Source organism: Rhinopithecus roxellana, chromosome 5 (genome assembly GCF_007565055.1).
Source record: "Rhinopithecus roxellana isolate Shanxi Qingling chromosome 5, ASM756505v1, whole genome shotgun sequence".
In the NCBI taxonomy this organism is placed as follows: Eukaryota; Metazoa; Chordata; class Mammalia; order Primates; family Cercopithecidae; genus Rhinopithecus; species Rhinopithecus roxellana.
This window is the reverse complement of record NC_044553.1, coordinates 152,565,556-152,585,449: the sequence shown is the minus strand read 5'-3', so window position 1 is coordinate 152,585,449 and position 19,894 is coordinate 152,565,556. Positions and strand designations below refer to the sequence as shown.

The 19,894-nt window shown below is 43.2% G+C and overlaps 1 protein-coding gene across 1 annotated transcript in view; it reads left to right on the top strand.

Moving 5' to 3' along the window:
- Positions 1 to 19,765, top strand: part of DDX24 (DEAD-box helicase 24) — a 29,919-nt gene extending 10,154 nt beyond the window's left edge. The window contains exons 3-9 of the mRNA XM_010384529.2: positions 8,096 to 8,620; positions 9,636 to 9,789; positions 10,101 to 10,616; positions 12,826 to 12,901; positions 15,538 to 15,726; positions 17,592 to 17,721; positions 19,220 to 19,765. Of these exons, the coding sequence (XP_010382831.1) occupies positions 8,096 to 8,620; positions 9,636 to 9,789; positions 10,101 to 10,616; positions 12,826 to 12,901; positions 15,538 to 15,726; positions 17,592 to 17,721; positions 19,220 to 19,491 (1,862 nt within the window). The 3' untranslated portion in view covers positions 19,492 to 19,765. The remainder of the gene's footprint in view (positions 1 to 8,095; positions 8,621 to 9,635; positions 9,790 to 10,100; positions 10,617 to 12,825; positions 12,902 to 15,537; positions 15,727 to 17,591; positions 17,722 to 19,219) is intronic.
- The last annotated feature ends 129 nt before the right edge of the window (positions 19,766 to 19,894 follow it).

Below are 19,894 nucleotides of genomic sequence, written 5' to 3'. Positions count from 1 at the left end.
GTCCTTAGCCCACTTTTCGATGGGATTGTTTTTTTCTTACTGATTTGTTTGAGTTTGCTGTAGATTCTGGATATTAGTCCTTTGTCAAATGTATAGATTGTGAAGATTTTCTTGCACTCTGTGGGTTGTCTGTTTAGTTTGCTGACTGTTCCTTTTGCTGTACAAAAGCTCTTTAGTTTAATTAGGTCCCAGATATTTATCTTTGTTTTTATTGCATTTGTATTTGGGTTCTTGGTCAGGAAATCCTTGCCTAAGCCAATGTCCAGAAGGGTTTGTCCAGTGTTATTTTCTGGAATTTATATAGTTTCAGGTCTTAGGTTTAAGTTCTTAATCCATCTTGAGTGGATTTTTGTATAAGGTGAGAGATGAGGATCCAGTTTCATTCTCCTATAGGTGGGTAACTAGTTATCCCAGCACCATTTGTTGAAAAGGGTGTCTTTTCCCCACTTTATGTTTTTGTTTGCTTTATCGAAGATCAGTTGCCTGTAAGTATTTGGGTTTATTTTTGGGTTCTCTATTCTGTTCCATTGGTCTTTGTGCCTATTTTTATACCAGTATCACTCTGTTTTGGTGACTGTGGCCTTATAGTATAGTTTGAAATCAGGTAGTGTGATGCCTCCAGATTTGTTCTTTTTGTTTAGTCTTGTTTTGGCTATGCAAGCTCTTTTTTAGTTCCATATGAATTTTAGAATTGTTTTTTCTAATTCTGTGAAGAATGATGGTGGTATTTTTGATGGTATTGCATTGAATTTATAGATTGCTTTTGGCAATAGGGTCATTTTCACAATATTGATTTTACCCATCCATGAGCATGGGATGTGTTTCCATTCGTTTCTGTCATCTATGATTTCTTTCAGCAGTGTTTTGTAGTTTTCCTTGTGGAGGTCTTTTGACTCCTTTGTTACATTCCTAAGCATTTTTTTTTTTTTTTTGGCAACTATTTTAAAAGGGATCGAGTTCTTGATTTGATTCTCCACTTGGTTGCTGTTGATGTATAGAAGAGCTACTGATTTGTGTACATTAATCTTGTATCCGGAAACTTTGCAGAATTATCAGTTCTAGGAGCTTTCTGGAGGAGTCCTTAGGATTTTCAAGGTAAACGATCATATCGTCAGCAAACAGTGCCAGTTTGACTTCCTCTTTACTGATTTGGATGCCCTTTATTTTTTTCTCTTGTCTGATTGCTCTGGCTAGGACTTCTAGGATAGTGTTGAAGAGGAGTGAAGAGAGTGGGCATCCTTGTCTTGTTCCGGTTCTCAGAGGGAATGCTTTCAACTTTTTCCCATTCAGTATTATGTTGGCTGTGAGTTTTGTCGTAGAAGGCTTTTATTACGTTAAGGTGTGTCCCTTGTATGCCGATTTTGCTGAGAGTTTTAATTGTAAAGGGATGCTGGATTTTGTCTGATGCTTTTTCTGCATCCATTGGGATCATGTGATTTTGGCTTTTAACTCCGCTTACGTGGTATAACACATTTATTGACTTGCATATGTTAAACCATCCCCGCATCCCTGGCATGAAACCCACTTGATCATGGTGGATTAACTTTTTGATATGTTACTGAATTTGGTTAGCTAGTATTTTGTTAAGGATTTTAGGATATATGTTCATTAGGGATATCGGTCTGTAGTTTTCTTTTTTGGTTATGTCCTTTCCTGGTTTTGGTATTAGGGTGATGCTGGCTTCGTAGAATGAATTAGGGAGGGTTCCTTCTTTCTCTATCTCGTAGAATAGTGTCAAAAGGATTGGGAACAGTTCTTCTTTGAATGTCTGGTAGAATTCTACTGCAAAACCTTCTGGTGCTGGACTTTTTTTTGTTGGTAATTTTTTAATTACCATTTCAGTCTTGCTGGTTGTTATTGGTCTGTTCAGGGTATTTGATTCTTCCTGACTTAAGCTGGGAGGGTTGTTTTTTTTCCAGGAATTTATCCATCTTTTCTAGGTTTTCTGGTTTATCTGTGTGAAGGTGTTCATAGTAGCCTTGAATGATCTTTTGTAATTTCAGTGGTGTCAGTTGTAATATCTCCTGCTTCGTTTTTTAGTGAGATTATTTTGATTTTCTCCTTTCTTGGTTAATCTTCTAATGGTCTATCAATTTTATTTATCTTTTCAGAGAACCAACTTTTTGTTTCATTTATCTTTTGTTTGTTTGTTTGTTTCTATTTCATTTAGTTCTGCTCTGATCTTGGTTATTTCCTTTGTTCTACTGGGTTTAGGTTTGGTTTGTTCTTGTTTCTCTAGCTCCTCGAGGTGTGACCTTAGATTGCCTGTTTGTGCTCTTTCAGACTTACTGATGTAGCCATTTAGGGCTATGAACTTTCCTCTTAGTGCCACTTTTGCTGTATCCTAGAGGTTTTGATATGTTGTGTCGTTATTGTCATTCAGTTTGAAGAATTTTTAAATTTCCATCTTGATTTCGTTTTTGACCCAATGCTCATTCAGGAGCAGGTTATTTAATTTTCATGTATTTGCATGGTTTTGAAGGTTCCTTTTAGAGTTGATTTCCAGTTTTATTCCACTGTGGTCTGAGAGAGTGCTTGATGTCATTTCACTTTTCTTAAATTTATTGAGGCTCGTTTTATGGCCTGTCATACGGTCTGTCTTGGAGAAAGTTCCATGCACTGTTGAATAGAAGCGTATTCTGTGGTTGTTGGATGAAATGTTCTGTATATATCTGTTAAATCCATTTGTTCCAAGGTGTAGTTTAAATCCATTGTTTCTTTGTTGACTTTCTGTCTTGATGACCTGTCTAGTGCTGTCAGTGGAGTATTGAAGTCCCCCACTATTATTGTGTTGCTGTCTGTCTCATTTCTTAGGTCTGTTAGTAATTGTTTTGTAAATTTGTGAGCTCCAGTGTTAGGTGCATATGTGTTTAGGATTGTGATATTTTCCTGTTGGACAAGGCCTTTTGCCATTATGTAATATCCCTCTTTGTCTGTTTTAAGCACTGTTGGTTTACAGTTTATTTTGTCTAATATAAGAATAGCTGCCCCTGCTTGCTTTTGGTGTCCATTTGCATGAAATGCCTTTTTCCACCCCTTTACTTTAAGTTTATGTGAGTCCTTATGTGTTAGATGAGTCTCCTGAAGGCAGCAGATAGTTGGTTGATGAGTTCTTATCCATTCTGCAGTTCTTTATCTTTTAAGTGGAGCATGTAGGCCATTTCCATTCAATGTTAGTATTGAAATGTGAGGTACCCTTGCGTTCATCATGCTCTTTGTTGCCTGTGTACTTTCGTTTTGTTTTTTCTTTTTGCTTTTTAACTTGTATTTCTGCATCCTGTGTGATTTTTACTTTATACTTTAAAGAGGTTGTTCTGATTTGATACATTTCCAGGGTTTGTTTCAAGATTTAGAGCTCCTTTTAGCAGTTTTTATTACAGTGGTGGCTTGGTAATGGCAAATTCTCTCAGCATTTGTTTATCTGAAAGCGGTTGTTTATTTTGTGTACTTTCCTTCATATATGATGCTTAGTTTTGCTGGATACAAAATTCTTGGTTGAAGATTGTTTTGTTTGAGGAGGTTGAAGATAGGGCCCCAGTCCCTTCTAGCTTGTAGGGTTTCTCCTGAGATGTCTGCTGTTAATCTGATAGGTTTTCCTTTATAGGTTATCTGGTGCTTCTGTGTCACAGCTCTTAAAATTCTTCCCTTCATCGTAACTTTGTATAACCTGATGACAATGTGCCTAGGCGAAGATCTTTTTGCAGTGAATTTCCCAGGTGTTCTTTGTGCTACTTGTATTTGGATATCTAGGTTTCTAGCAAGGCTGGAGAATTTTTCCTCAATTTTTCCCCCAAATATGTTTTCCAAGCTTTTAGCATTCTCTTCTTCCTCAGGTATACCAATTATTCTTAGGTTTGGTCATTTAACATAATCCCAGACTTCTTAGAGCCTTTGTTAATTTTTTCTTACTCTTTTTTCTTTGTCTTTCTTGGATTGGGTTAATTTGAAGACCTTGTCTTTGAGCTCTGAATTTCTTCTACTTGTTCAGTTCTATTGCTGAGACTTTCCGCAGCATTTCACATTTCTAAAAGTATGTCCAGAGTTTCCTTTTTATTGTTTTCTCTTTATGTATTTCCTTGAATATTTCTCCCTCCACTTCTTTATCATTTTTTGGATTTCCTTGCATTGAGGCTTTACCTTTCTCTGGTCCCTCCCTGATTAGCTTAATAACTAACATCCTGAATTCTTTTTCAGATAAGTCAGGGATTTCTTCTTGGTTTGGATCCGTTGCTGGTGAACTAGTGTGATTTTTTTTTTGGTGGGGGGTGGTGTTGAAGAGCCCCGTTTTGTCATATTACCAGTGTTGGTTTTCTGGTTCCTTCTTATTTGGTAGGCTCTTTCAGAGGGAAGGTCTAGGGCTGTGAAGGCTGTTACTCAGGTTCTTTTGTCCCATGGGGTGTTCCCTTGATGTAGTACTCTCCCCCATTTCCTATGGATGTGGCTTCCTGTGAGCCAAACTGCAGTGAGTGTTGTCTGTCTTCTGGGTCTAGCCACCCAGCAAGTCTACCCGGCTCTGGGCTAGTACTGGGGGTTGTCTGCATAGAGTCCTGTGATGTTAACTGTCTATGGGGATCTCAGCCATGGATACCAGCGCCTGCTCCGGTGGAGATGCGGAGGGTGCATTGGACTCTGTGAGGATCCTTAGCTTTGGTAGTTTAATGCTCTATTTTTGTGTTGGTTGGCCTCCTGCCAGGTGGTGGCACTTTCCAGAAAGCATCAGCTATAGTGTGGAGAGGGACCAGCGGTGGGTGGGGCCCTAGAACTCCCAAGATTATATGCCCTTTGTCTTCCGCTACCAAGGTGGATAGGGAAGGACCGTCAGGTGGGGGCAGGTCTATGCCTGCTCAGACTTTCCTTGGGTGGGTCTTGCTGTGGCTATTGTGGGGATGGGGGTAAGATTCCCAGGTCACTGGAGTTGTGTACCTAGGAGGATTATGGCTGCTTCTGGTGAGTCATGCAGGTTGTCAGGGAAGTGGGGGAAAGCCGGCAGTCACAGACCTCACCCAGCTCCCAGCTCCCTCACAAACTGAAGGGCAGGTCTCACTCCCACCATATCTTCCCCAACAGCCCCTGTCTGTTTCCAGGGGGAGGGCTTGAAAACTTGCCCAAGGCTATCCGCTTTCCAGCTGTGAAAGAAAAGGGCTTTAGTTCTTCCCCTGCCTGTGAAGTCTGGATTCCTGCCCTCCCCTCAAGTTCTGGCCAGGAGGCTTCTGGTCCTCTTCAGATTGTTACATCAAATTGTTACAGAGTTTGGCTACAGAATGCTTTCTTTCTGTGGAGTTTTACCCCCTGCTCCTCTGGCCACCCGCTCAATGGATCCCTGTGGTGCCAGGCAGGAATGGGCTGCTTGGGGACCCAGGGGGCTCCCAGGGCCTTTCTGCTGCTTCCTCTACCTCTGTATTTCGCTCAGCTCTCTAACCTGACTCAGGTTCAGGTAAAGTCAGAAACTTCTCCCGCAAACGGACCTTCAGCTTCTCCAGTGGGGGTGTGCGTTTGGGAGAGGAGGGTCTCCCTCCTCTCCACATTTGGGGCACTCACAGTATTTGGGGGTCTCCTGGGTCCTGCAGGAGCAGTCTGCTTCCTTCAGAGGGTCTCTGGGTCTTCTTGGAATTACTGGTTTGTTCTTGCAGTCAATCTGGAGCTAAAACTCACAGTGCAAGCCTCCACTTACTGCTCTTTCAGGAGCTACAATCTAGTCCTGCCTCCCGTCTGCAATGATCCTGGGAGCCGCATCAATGGTTGGGTTTAAATCTGTTACTTTTCTGTTAGTCCCAGCTCTTCTTCGTTTCCTTCTTTGGCACAGAATTGTGTATGTGTGTATGTGTGTGTGAATTCTGTTCAATTCAGACACTATCTACCTAGAGTTAGTGTCATTCCTTACATTAAGGGCTCAGCCCACAAGGTTGCCCCCATTAGTGATGCTCATCACAAATACTGGTACGTCTGATCAGCTTGGCTACAAATTGGGTATTCCCACAACACCTTCCTCAGGTTCAACACTTTGCTATGCCTGACAGAACTCAGGGAAACAGTTTACTTGCATTTAACAATTTATTATAAAAGGTGTAACTGAGAAACAGCCAGATGGATGAGATGACTAGGGAAGGGTATGGGGCGGGGTTGGAAGTCAGGAGAGAGAGGGCATGGAGTTTCCATCGTCCCTGGGTAGACCACCCAGGAATCTCTCTGAACTCCATTGTTTAGAGATTTTGTGGAGTTTCTATTGTATAGGCATGATTGATAATTGATTAAATCATTGGTTGTTAGTGACTGAGCTCAGTCTCCAGTCCCCTCTTCCCTCCCTGAAGGTTATTGGGGAGAGGCAGCTGAAAGTCTCACAAGGTTTTACAGCAACTGACGACTAAGACCAAGTATTTCAACAAAAGATGCTCCTATCACTCAGAAAGTTACAAGGTTCTTAGAAGCACTGTGTCAAGAACTAGGGACAGAGACTATAATATATACATATGTATATGCATAGATACCATTTTATCTTTTTTGTTGTCTTGTTAGCTATAATTCTTACATCTTTTTAGTGATTGTTTTGGGATTCATAGTATATATCTTTAATTTTATTATAGTTTACCTTCAAGTAATTTACTGCTTCACATACAACATAAGAATCTTACAAGAATATATTTCTGTTTCTCTCCTCCTTTGTGCTTTTTGTTGTATACTTCATATGTTTTAGAGATTCCAGAATACATTTTTATTATCTTTGCTTTAAACAATTGTTTTTAAAGATGTTTAAATAAGAAAAATAAGGGGTTTTGTTTTTTTGTTTGTTTTTAGAGACAGTGTCTCCCTCTGTCACCCATGCTAGAGTGCAGTGGCATGATCATGACTCACTGCAGCCTCAACCTCCTGTGCTCAAGCAATCCTCCTGCCTCAGCCTCCCAAGTTATGAAGACTACAGGAGTGTACCACCATGTCTGGCAATTTTTTTTAAAGATGGGAGTCTCACTATGTTGCCCAGACTGGTCTTGATCCTCCCACCTAGATCTTCCAAAGTGTTGGGATTACAGGCATGAGCCACCATGCCTGGCCATAAAAAGAAGTTTTTAAATATTTACCTACGTAGTTACTGTTTCGGTTGCTCATTATTTCTTTGGGTACATCCAGATTTTCATTTTATATTATCTTTTTAATTGCATGAAAGACTAACATCTCTGATAGCTCACATTTGCTGCTGGTGAATTATTTCAGGTTTTATATGCCTAAAGTCTTTATTTCACATTTTGTTTTGAGAGAGAGTTTTGCTGGGTGTAGAGTTACAGATTGTCAGGGTTTTTTGTTTGTTTGTTTGTTTTGTCTTTAGGCATTCAAATAAAAAATATTGCTACTCTGTCTTCTGGCTTTTAGTTGTTTCTGATAAAAAGTCTGTTCTTATCGAAAGTTTAATGTGTTTTTGCTCTCTTTTTTCCTTATAGTATCTAATTTTTGTGTGTGTGGTAATTTTTTACTGAGAGCTGCTTATTTCCTTTGCAAATTGTGAAAATTTTTGGAGATCTATAATAATGGTTTCTCCCTTGAGAAAGCATTTATTGGCTTCTGCCTAGGGCATTATCACTTTGGAACTTCTTTAAATTCTCAGCCTGAGATGTTTTGTTTTAACCACCCAGATGATTTGGACTCTGTGTACATTCAAAGACCAGTTTGAAAATGTTCAGACATAGACAGAAGGTTTGTATTTACGTTTTCTGAAAACTTGAGAAAATTTTCTTTTACTCCCTCCTTTCTCACCAAAGAAAAGTCTTGGGAAAGTATTGTATAGATTACTGCTTCCCAGTCCTCACAAAAACAACACATACACCCAAAACTTGCCCTTTATCTCTTTATTTTTTCATTTCTTGGACATTTGTAATTCATTACTGGTGACCTAACCTCAGTGCTAGCCTGCCATACTTTTCCTCAGTTTCTAATTTACTTGTGCCTTCTGGTTCCATCTGGGGAAATCTGTGTAGAGTGGAGGAGCTTTGGGTCAGTCAGGGTGGCACTTGGCTACCTTATTCTGTGTAAAAGAATGAACTCCAGACTAAAGTATGTTCATCTGTTGATTCACACTTTTTATTTTGTTTTGTTTTTTACTTTTAAGGAAGTGGGAAAACTCTTGCCTTTGCCATCCCAATGATTCATGCAGTGTTGCAGTGGCAGAAGAGGAATGCTGCCCCTCCTCCAAGTAACACTGACGCATCACCTGGAGAGACCAGAACTGAGGCCGGAGCTGAGACTGGATCACCAGGCAAGGCTGAAGCTGAGTCTGGAGCATTGCCTGATGATACTATAATTGAGAGTGAAGCACTGCCCAGTGATACTGCAGCCGAGGCCAGAGCCAAGACTGGAGGCACTGTCTCAGACCAGGCGTTGGTCTTTGGTGATGATGATGCTGGTGAAGGGCCTTCTTCCCTGATCAGGGAGAAGCCTGTTCCCAAACAGAATGAGAATGAGGAGGAAAATCTTGATAAAGAGCAGACTGGAAATCTAAAACAAGAGTTGGATGACAAAAGCGCCACCTGTAAGGCATATCCAAAGCGTCCTCTGCTTGGACTGGTTCTGACTCCCACTCGAGAGCTGGCTGTCCAGGTCAAACAGCATGTTGATGCTGTGGCCAGGTTTACAGGTGAGGTTTAGTTCCGTTTAATAAATCCTTTCTAGGCAAATCCCAAATGCTTGTTGGTAAAGATGAATGAGCTGTGGCTCCTGCCCTCTAGGGTAAGCCATTCTCATCTGTGAGCCAGTCAGTTAAGCCCTAGAGAAAATTGTTTGAGTGACATTTTTTCAGTTCCCTCAAGGATAATACATAGTTGGTGCCATTGTAGATGCATAGGAAATTTATTGGATACAATAGATGCTCAGGGCAGGGATTAGCAAACTGTCTGGTTTTGTAAATAAAGTTTTACTGGAATGCACCCACACCCATTTGGTTTTATATTGTCTATGGTTAGTTTTGTACTACAAAGGTGAAGTTGAATAGAGTTAATAGTTGTGACAGGGACCATCTGGCCTATGTGGCCAGTAATGTTTACTAGTGACCCTTTCAGAAAAAGTTGGCTGATCCCTGCTATAAGCAGTTAGGATTTAATTCTCTCAGGGAATTCACTCTGGGAAGGTCTTCACTCTGGGAATTTTAATTTTATAATAAAAGCAGTTAATTACCAAATTGTTGCTATTGCTAAGCCCTTTACCTGCATGATACTATGAGAACTTCTCCACCAGAGAAGAAAACAACAGGGCATTAGAGGACCTTTCAGAATAATTCTAATTGAGGGAAATAGGAGAGGTGTAGCACAGCTGCAGGTCATATTCCCCCCAGCATTATGGTGCACCAGTGCTCAGTTTTTCCAGAGCTTTGGAGGTAAGCATACCTGGGTTCAAATTCATCCCCTTTGGTGTGGTTGGAGGGGAGGGAGCAGGAAAGAAATGAGGTTGAAGAAGTAGGGCCCAGATCACAGAAGACTTGGTAAGCCCTGTAGGAGTGGCACCAACAGTCTGGCCAGGCCTGTTCTTTTGGCAATGCTCTAGAGCATTACACTGTGCTGATGACTGTCTCTGGTGATCTGGGGTGCCTGTGTCAGCCATGTAAGAAAGTGATCATCCAGATTGAATGAGTGTCCCTTATGTTTTCTGTCCCATAGGAATTAAAACTGCTATTTTGGTTGGTGGAATGTCCACGCAGAAACAGCAGAGGATGCTGAGCCGTCGTCCTGAGATTGTGGTTGCCACTCCAGGCCGGCTGTGGGAATTAATTAAAGAAAAGCATTATCATTTGAGGAACCTTCGGCAGCTCAGGTAATAGATGGTACTTCTCTTTTCCCCCTCACTGCCTTTTCTGAAATGAGCCTCAGGTGACATGGTGTGGGCAATGCCTTCTTCCCATTGCAGAATGCCATGGTGTGGTATCATCCAGACCCTGGCCTTTAGAAAGCCAAGAGTGCATGAGGGAGATTAGTTGAGGCCCTGATGTGGTGGTGGTAGTGGTGTTGTGTGTGTGTGTGTGTGTGTGTGTGTGTGTGTGTGTGTAGGATGAGAGTAGGGTGTGCTGTAGATGATTCCTCTTAACCTGCTACTGACTGATGATATGGGTCTCTCTGGATCTGCAGGTGCCTGGTGGTGGATGAGGCTGACAGGATGGTTGAGAAAGGTCATTTTGCTGAGCTGTCACAGCTGCTAGAGATGCTCAGTGACTCCCAATACAACCCAAAGAGACAAACGCTGGTTTTTTCTGCCACGCTAACCCTGGTGCATCAGGCTCCTGCTCGAATCCTTCATAAGAAGCACACCAAGAAAATGGACAAAACAGCCAAACTTGACCTTCTTATGCAGAAAATTGGCATGAGGGGCAAGCCCAAGGTCATTGACCTCACAAGGAATGAGGCCACGGTGGAGACGCTAACAGAGACCAAGATCCATTGTGAGACTGATGAGAAAGACTTCTACTTGTACTACTTCCTGATGCAGTATCCAGGCCGCAGCTTAGTGTTTGCCAACAGCATCTCCTGCATCAAACGCCTCTCTGGGCTCCTCAAAGTCCTTGATATCATGCCCTTGACCCTACATGCCTGTATGCACCAGAAGCAGAGGCTCAGAAACCTGGAGCAGTTTGCCCGTCTGGAAGAGTAAGTTAGGACTGTCCCCAGAGGCTTAACCTCTAGTTAGTTACTGGGGTAAAAGGGGTCAGGATGGTGGGGAAATGGTAGAAAAGCCACCCTCTGTCATAGGGGCCTTATCTCAGTAGTAGGTAGCCTTTTTTTTTTTTTTGCACAGCATTTGGCAAGGTTACTCTTTCAGTGGATTTGGTTGCTGTTAAATGCCATACAGAAGCTTCAGTACTAATGAATATGGGTGACAATACATAATATTGAATATATAGACAATAGATTAGGTCCTATGCTGGCACTTTAGGTTCAGAATCACATTCAGTTACTTTCCTAACATCCTTGAGAGGAAGCAGAATAGATTCATGGTTAAGAGCACAGATCCTGGAACCAGAATGCCTGAAATCAAATCCTAGCTGTGTCACTCCTTAGGTGGTCAAATTATTTAACTTCTCTGTACTTTAATTTTCTCATTTTTGGGATAATAATAGAACCCATTATAGGGTTGTTATGAGGATTAAGTGATTGTAAATTCATGCGTGTGAAGTATTTAGAACAGTCTCTAGCACATAGTATATGTATATTGCTAAATGTTGGCTTTAATAATTTCTTCTTCTATTGCTACTTATTACCATTATCACTATTCTCATTTATAGATGAAGAAATGAGGTCTAGAAAAGCCGATCAGTCTGCCCAAGGTTTCTCTGCCTGGAAGTGGTAGAACTGGGCCTTAGACAAGCCTGTTGGACCTCAGAGCCCATGCTGTGTCTTATTCCTGATGTCTTTGTCCATCTGCCTTTGGACCAGACTGATGCTCAGGGAATGGGGTCCAGATTGTCAAGATGAGGGCCTGGGAAGTTGAGGCAGACTATAAAATGTCCTTTGCTAGTGTTTTGTCAGGTCACAGGGTAATTAGTTTTTAGAACAAGTGTTTGATTTACTTGTTTTAAAAAATTGGTAAGTAGTATCAGTGGTTTACTGAGATTAGCTTAGAACAAGGCTTGGCAAACTACAGCCCTCGTGCCAAATCTTCCTTGCTGCCTTTTTTTTTTTTTCTTTTTTGAGATGGGGTCTTGCTGTGTTGCCCAGGTTAGACTTGAACTCACGGGCTCAAACAATCCCACCTTAGCGTCCTAAGTAGCTAGGACTACCAATGCATGCCATCACACCTGGCTGCTGCCTGTTTTTTTTAGTAGATGTTTTACTGGAACACAGAAAGACCCATTTATATATTGTCAGTATCTGCTTTTGCGCCAGAGTTGAATAGTTGCCATAGAGACTATGTTGTTCACAAAGCTGGAAATGCTCTCTGGCTCTTTACAGAAAAAGTTTGCTGATCTTTACCCAGAGCAGTAGTTTAATGTTTTACAAACTAGGATTTGCATTGTTTCCCGGCCTCAGCTCAGAAATGCAGGGAGTGAAGATCCTGAAGGGCCAGAATCTTATGTTTTGAAGCACCTCAAGTACTTTTGACTTTCCATGAACCATACATTGAGAAACATCATCCAACACATTTATCAAGTGATTACCACAAACCAGATGTTGTTTCTATGTGGTGGTTATACAGCAGTGAGTAATGCAAAGTCCTTGCTCTCATGGAGCTTACATTCTAGTAGAGGGAGATAATAAATTGCAAAGTAAGTCCACAGTGTACCAAGTGATCCTAAGAAGTAAGTCGAGCAAGGGTTGGAGAAAAGAGATTGGGTATGTGTGGTCAGGGAGGCTTCTCTGATGAAGCGAAAATTGAGCAGAAAGCTGAAGAAAGTAATAAAGTGAGTCATATGGATATCTGAGGCAAGACCCTTTAAGGCCTAAGGAGTAGCAAGTACAAAGGCTTGGAGGTGAGAGCATGCTTGGTTTGTTTGGGGAAGAACAAGGAAGTCTGTGCCACTGGGAGGAAGTGAGAGGGTGATAGGATAGGAGGTCACTGACCCAGAATATGTATGGCCTCATTTAACTCACTGGAGGGAGTTTTTATCATTGCAGAGTATGGCATGGTAGTTGGGGTCAGTGAGTCCCAAATTTGGATCCAGACTCCACAACTGAATAGCCATGTACATACCTTGGGAAGTTAATCTCGGAGCCTCAGTTTTTTTGCAAAAGGGTATAGAAGTGATATCTTACAGAGTATTGGTAAGGACTGTAATGTTTAGGATGCTCAGCAGTTGGTAAGAATTTGATTAAAGATAGCTGTTAGTTATTATTAATAAGCTTTCTCTCTCTACCCCAGCTGTGTTCTCTTGGCAACAGATGTGGCAGCTCGGGGTCTGGATATTCCTAAAGTCCAGCATGTCATCCATTACCAGGTAGGGGCATCTGAAAATGTATGGGCATCTGCCTGCATTGAATCGGGAAATTTTAAGGCAAAGGTTGGGGGAGGGAGGAAGAATTGTTGGTTCCAAGGCTCTTGCATCAGAGAATACCACTGGCATCGAGTGCCCACTACTCCCACTTTTGGAACACTGCTGAGATTTGGTCTCCAGAAAACCTTGCTTTGTCTGATGTCAAGCAACCCTTCTCTCCAAGCTACTTGATATTGTCAGGTTAGAGTCTTAGTTTTTTCTGTGAAATGGGCATAAGTTAAGCTTGTAATTGGTTACCCTGATGTAGAGAAGTATGAATAGAAGAGTGTGGTAGTTTAGATCTCTCTGGGCTCAAATCCCAGCTGTGTAACCTTGAACAAGTCATGTAATCTCTCTGTATCTCAGTTTTCTCATGTGTTAAATGGCAGTGAGTACCTGCTTCTTAGGGTTCTTATTGAGGTAAAATAAGTTACTAAGTATAAAGAGCTTAAGAACCCACCTGGCACATTGTAAGCACTTACTCATGTTAACTGCCATTGATAGTAGCAGTAATATTAGTTTGTGCAGCTAGTGAATATCAGCATAAAGCTGTGGTTAGGAGTATGGGCACCGGAACCAGACTGCCAGGCTTTGAATCCCCAGTCTGCTGCTTCATAGTTGGTTAGCGTTAGGCAAGTTATTTAGTACCTCTGGTTTCAGTGTCATCGTTTGTAAACTGGAAGTAACAATGCTAGCTACCCCATAGGGTTATCCTGATAATTAAATTGAGCTGATGCTCATGAACCCAGTAGCACAGTGTAAGTATTCAATAAATGGTAGCTGTTATGGCGTTATTATTTTTTCTCTTTAATTCCTCTTTGTGCTTTTAAAAATCTTTTAGGCTGCTGTTTCAGTGAAACAACAAACTCAAAGTGCTTTTTCCCATTCTCTCACTTCACAACAACAATCAACACAGAAGACTTCTGTAACCAAACGTGTGGGCATTTTTCACCACATATCAACCAGCAGCCTCCAGCTGGGTGTCCTCTTACTTAGTTTCATTTTCTGATGCTGTCTTCCTGGAGATGGCCTCAGATCCCACAAGATGTCCCTCCTCCCCGTGACCAGTCTATAAGTCGGGGCCTCTGGAACTTCTGACCAACCAGCTTCAAGTTGGGGTTCCCTTGACCCCCCTCTTTGGGTTCAATTAATTTGCTACAGCAGCTCTCAGAACTAAAACACATTACCAGTTTATTATAGAGGATATTACAAAGAATATAGATAGGGAGATGTATAGGCTGAGGTATAGGGGAAGGAGGCATGGAGTTGCCATGCCCCTCCTGGGTACACCACCCTCCAGGAATGTCCACATATTCAGCTTATTCAAAAGTTCTCCAAACTCTGTCCTTTTGGGATATTTATGGAGACTTCATTGGGTAAGATGATTAATTAAACCATTGGCCTTTGGGAAATAGCACTGAAAGTCCCAACCTTCTAATCCTGCCTTGGCCTTTCTGGTGACCAGCCCCCATCCTGAAACTACCTAGGGGGCTATCGGCCATCAGTCAGTAGTTTGTCATTAGCTTACAAAAAGACATTACTTTTGAGATTCCTTTGCCAGGAAACAGGATGAAGAGCAAAAACATATTTCACTGTATCACAGGTGCTAATTTTGGTTTAACAAATCTCTATAGTCTTCCCTTTTTTGGGGAAGTTGTTGGGTCAACCTTTGTGGAGTCAAGATGAATCAAATACAGTCCCAGCCCCTAAGAAGTATTGGATCCAGCAGAGGAGGTGAGATGACCACAGCCATAATTTAAGGCAGAAGGTATTAGAAAATTACCAAATACAATGGAAGAGAGAGGTAACTTCTAGTTTGGGAGGTTGGAAAGTACTTTTTAAAAAGATGCCTGGCATTTAAGGGTGGAGAGGATTTGGACATGTAGAGGCATTAAAGGAAGGAGCAAAGAAATGGGCAGTGTTCAGGGGCACTTGGCTCAGAGTGAAAAGAGGGGATGTGTTGGGAAAGGAATAGTTGCTGAGGCTGGAGGGGTAAGTTGGAGGCAAGTCACTAAAGGCCCTGAGTGTCAGGTTGAAGAGCTGGGCCTTTATCCTATAAGTAAAGAATGGCAAATCTCATTTCTAGAGCTCTTATGAACAGTTCATAGTGGCTGCTTAAAGTACTATATTGAAAAGGATACCTAGTTGTTATCTGGGTCCAGTGGAGAAGACTGTTGTGCTTGATTAATGGTGTGTGCCAGGGGCTCAGTGGGTGTGTCAGTAACCATGCCACATTATCTATGGATAATATATATATAGGAGTAGAGACCGTGTAACCCAGGGATTAACATGGTCTGTGGAGCTGGGCTGCTTAAATCCTTGGATAAGAAGTGACTGCTGTGGTCTGGCTACATGGTCTTGAGGACCTGAACCAGGTTGAGGGGCATGGGAGGGGAGAGCCTACACAGTGAATGGGCTAAACCTGGGAACATTTTGAATGTGGGACTAAGAGAGGAGGGCTAGATTGCTCTACAATGCTGCAGAAGTTTCTACCTGCCTGGCTGGAAGGTAGGAGTGTCCGGTTTGGGGATGTGGCCCTGAGGAGAGGACCAGTGTTTGGCAGTGGCCATGTATTGATATCCTGGTTCTTCCTGTGGCAGATCCCACGTACCTCGGAGATTTATGTCCACCGAAGTGGTCGAACTGCTCGAGCTGCCAATGAAGGCCTCAGCCTGATGCTCATTGGGCCTGAGGATGTGATCAACTTCAAGAAGATTTACAAAACCCTCAAGAAAGATGAGGACATCCCGCTATTCCCCGTGCAGACAAAATACATGGATGTGGTCAAGGTAGAAAGCAAAGTTAAAACCCCAGTGTTAATGAAGGGATTGGGCTGCTCTCTTGCAGAGCATCTTGCTGTGGGATTCTGGCAGCAAAACCCTTGAAAACTAAGGAATGGTTCTGCCAACAGCTGAACAAGGAGACTTGTAGAAAGGATTGAGAGCAACATACCTGGGAAAAGAGAGAAAAAGGGAGTGACTGAAGGTGTGAGGCATTTTCTCCCTGAACCATTTCTTCCTTGTCTGGCCCTGAAGTCCCCCCTGCTCACCGGACAGTGCAGTGGTCATGGCTGCCTAGATATTCTGTCAGAGGGTTGTCGACAGTGTGGTTAGCATTTCTTGCTGAGGCAGATGCTACAGGTTTGGCACATCCCTGGAGCAGGTGCCAGTAAATTCTGTCTTTTGGGTTTTAACTCAGCAGACATTCCCCAAGTAGGTGCTGCTTACCGTGGGACACTGTATTAGTGACCAAAGTGGGGTGGGTTCTCCTTCCCAGAGATTTGTCAGCTGTGAATAAAGTTCAGGTACAATGGAGCAGTGTGGAATTACTGGGAATATGGTTACATTGGAAGGAGAAGAGGTTCTGTCTCCCAGCTTCCTGCTGGCAAAGATGTGGAAGGGTACAGAGGAGGTGGAATTCCAGGAATTGAGGGAGCAAAAGCATGGCACAGTTCAAGGAATGTTGGCTTCTCTGGCTCAAAAGGAATATTAGCTATTTGGGGAAATAGGGTGGAGATAAGGCTGGAAAAGTGGAAATCATAGAGAATTCCCATTAGTAAGGAGGAATAGGAGCCACCCACCCAGGCTTCCCGTGGTTCCTTTGACCACATCACAAGATCCTTCTCATTTTGCCTCTGCAGTGTAGCCCCAAAACCCCCTAGAGGGAGAGTTGAAATGTTTTATCTTGCTCGGCTATGGAAGCCACCTGTGGCATCTGTGTAAAGAGTTCACTTGGGTTACCTATAGGTTGGCAGTCGAACCAGTAAGGGTTTTCAAAGGATGTGGCTGTTGAGGTTGATTGTTGGGAAAGCTGGCGGTTGTGTTTAGATGTGTACACACAGACGGGTAATGGCTGCCCACTAGGCTTTTATCAGGAAACAAACCAAATGCGTTTCAATAGGAACTGAACTGCATCTCACCACTGATCTCAAGAGCTTTTTATTTATTTATGTGTTTATTTATTATTATTATTATTATTAGAGACAGAGCTTCACTCACGTTGCCCAGGCTGGAGTGCAATGGCACAATCTCAGCTTACCACGACCTTCGCCTCCTGGGTTCAAGCGATTCTCCTGCCTCAGCCTCCCGAGTAGCTGGGATTACAGGCATGTGCCACCATGCCAAGCTAGTTTTATATTTTTAGTAGAGACGGGGTTTCTCCTTGTTGGTCAGGCTGGTCTCAAACTCCTGACCTCAGGTGATCTGCCGGCCTTGGCCTCCCAAAGTGCTGGGATTACAGGTGTGAGCCACTGTGCCTGGCTCAAGAGCTTTTTAAAAACACTACTTGCTGGGCATGGTGGCTCACGTCTATAATCCCAGCACTTTGGGAGGCTGAAGTGGAAAGATCGCTTGAGCCCAGGAGTTCAAGACCAGCCTAGACAACACAGTGAGACCCTGTCTTTACAAAAAATAAAAATAAAAAAATTAAAAGAAAATAGCTAGGCATGGTGGTGCCTCCCAGCTGCTTGGGAGGCTAAGGTGAGAGGATCGCTTGATCCAAGGAGGTTGAGGCTGCAGTGAGCCTCGATCATGCCACTGCTCTCCAGCCTGGGCAGCAGAGTGATACCTGCCTTAAACACACAAACACAACTCAAGTGAGACTTTGCTTCCCAGAGGCCTATTTCAGATGAGGATTTTCTGTTACCTCCCCCCAGGAGCGAATCCGTTTAGCTCGACAGATTGAGAAATCTGAGTATCGGAACTTCCAGGCTTGCCTGCACAACTCTTGGATTGAGCAGGCAGCAGCTGCCCTGGAGATTGAGCTGGAAGAAGACATGTACAAGGGTAAGCCCTTGGGTGGGATGGGAATTGAGGAAGTTGAAATCTTTCTTTAACTTTTGCCTTGTTGGAACCATCTCTACTACTGTGGATCTTGTCAAAATCAGCAAGACGTCCTTCCCCCTCTTTGCTAACAGGCCCTAGTCCCAGATGAGCCTTCTGCCCTTGGTCAGTCTTTGTTTCCTCTGTCTCTGTCTTGTGCCCTCATGGACAGGCAGTGGAGTACAGTGAGGAAGGGAGCAGGCTCTCTGGCCAGGCTGCCTGTGTCAGAATGCCGGCTCATTGCCTTAACTATGTTACTGAGTCAAGTTATTTAACCTCTGTTGTGTCTCAGCTTTCTCCACCATAAAATGGAAGTAGTCAACTACCTACTTCATGGGATTGTTGTGAAGACTGATTGAGTTAAAAAATGTTAAGTGCTTGCGGCATTGCCTGGCAAATAGAAAGTGTTACATTTTAAGTTATTTGTCATTATGGTTCCTACTACACCTGCCTTCCAAGCTGACAAAGCACTTCCATGCCATTATCTCATTTGATCTTCTCCACTCTCATGACATGAACACAGCAGGAAGTACTCGCCTTTTACATATGGGAACTAGATACAGCAGAGGCACTTTGTACAGGGCAACAGCTCTGTCACAAGGCATTTCCTGAGCTGCTACTCTGTATGTGACCAGAGGCTGAGGCTTCAGGGATGAGTCTGCTCGGTCTCTGCTTGAGAAAGCTCCTGAGTCTTAAGAAGTGGTAGAACCAAATCTAGAACTCCATGCTCCTTCCACACCACCAAGTCTGAGGCTCAGCAGAGATGTTGACACCTTGGTGCCCAAGTCAGCAAATTCAGAGATAGACTTACTGCTGTCTGCTCAGCATGGAAGCCAGGAGCCAAACCAATGGGCTTGATGACAGTGAGCTGGTCCTCCTGGTGGCTCAGGGTTGGGGCTTGGGCCCGGCTTCCCTTCCTGAAGACAGGCTGAGGTGGAACCCTTTGGCTCTGCCAGCCTCTCCATGTGCAGTCACAGCACTGGTGGCAAGGCACAGGACAGCTGGGCTACAAAGAAGCATTCAGTGTCTCCTGAGGGGCAGTGGGTGGTTGTAGTTGTGAAGTCACCAAACCCCAGGTGGGCAGTAAGTGGGTGGGTCATAGGAAGAAAAGTGATCTTCAGTCAGGAGACTTGGGTTCTGGGCTCTGTCTGATGGCTGGCTCTGTGATGTGAGCCAGGTGACTTCTCTAAGCCTGAATTGCCTCATCTATAAACATAATTTCAGCCTTGGAGGATTTTTATGAAGTAAAAGGACAGAGCGGTCCTGCGTATCCCCCGCAAATGGTTACATGTTATCCATTTACAGCCCCTGCCAAGCCACCACTGGCTTCTTCAGAGAACTTTTGAACCCTGCCTCCCTAAAGTAGTTCTAAAACATTTTTCATTGTGTTATCCATCAAGGGAAACAAAATGTTTCTACAGACCATAGTAAATAGGATCTCTTTTTTGTATTGTGTTTCAAGGCGGAAAAGCTGACCAGCAAGAAGAGCGTCGGAGACAAAAGCAGATGAAGGTTCTGAAGAAGGAGCTGCGCCACCTGCTCTCCCAGCCGCTGTTTACGGAGAGCCAGAAAACCAAGTATCCCACTCAGTCTGGCAAGCCGCCCCTGCTTGTGTCTGCCCCAAGTAAGAGCAAGTCTGCTTTAAGCTGTCTCTCCAAGCAGCAGCAGAAGAAGACAAAGAAGCCAAAGGAGCCGCAGCCGGAACAGCCACAGCCAAGTACAAGTGCAAATTAACTGCCCTGGTCAAGTGTGTTAGTGACTGCACATTGCTCTCTGTTCTCTGGCTATTTGCAGAACTTCTCCCACCCTTGTGTTTCACTCCACCATCAACCCCAGGTAAAAACGTCTCCCTCTCTTCTACTCACACCCATAGCGGGAGAGACCTCATGCAGATTTGCATTGTTTTGGAGTAAGAATTCTATGCAGCAGCTTAATTTTTCTGTATTGCAGTGTTTATAGGCTTCTTGTGTGTTCAACTTGATTTCATAAATTAAAAACAATAGTCAGAGCCATTGTGTCATCCTGATTTTTTTTTTTTTTTTTTTTTTTTTTTCTTTAGCTAGAAGATGGTTGGGGGCGTGGTGTCGTTTGTTTCATTATTAACTTAGTGAGTCTCCTGGGCCAGCACAGTGCTAAG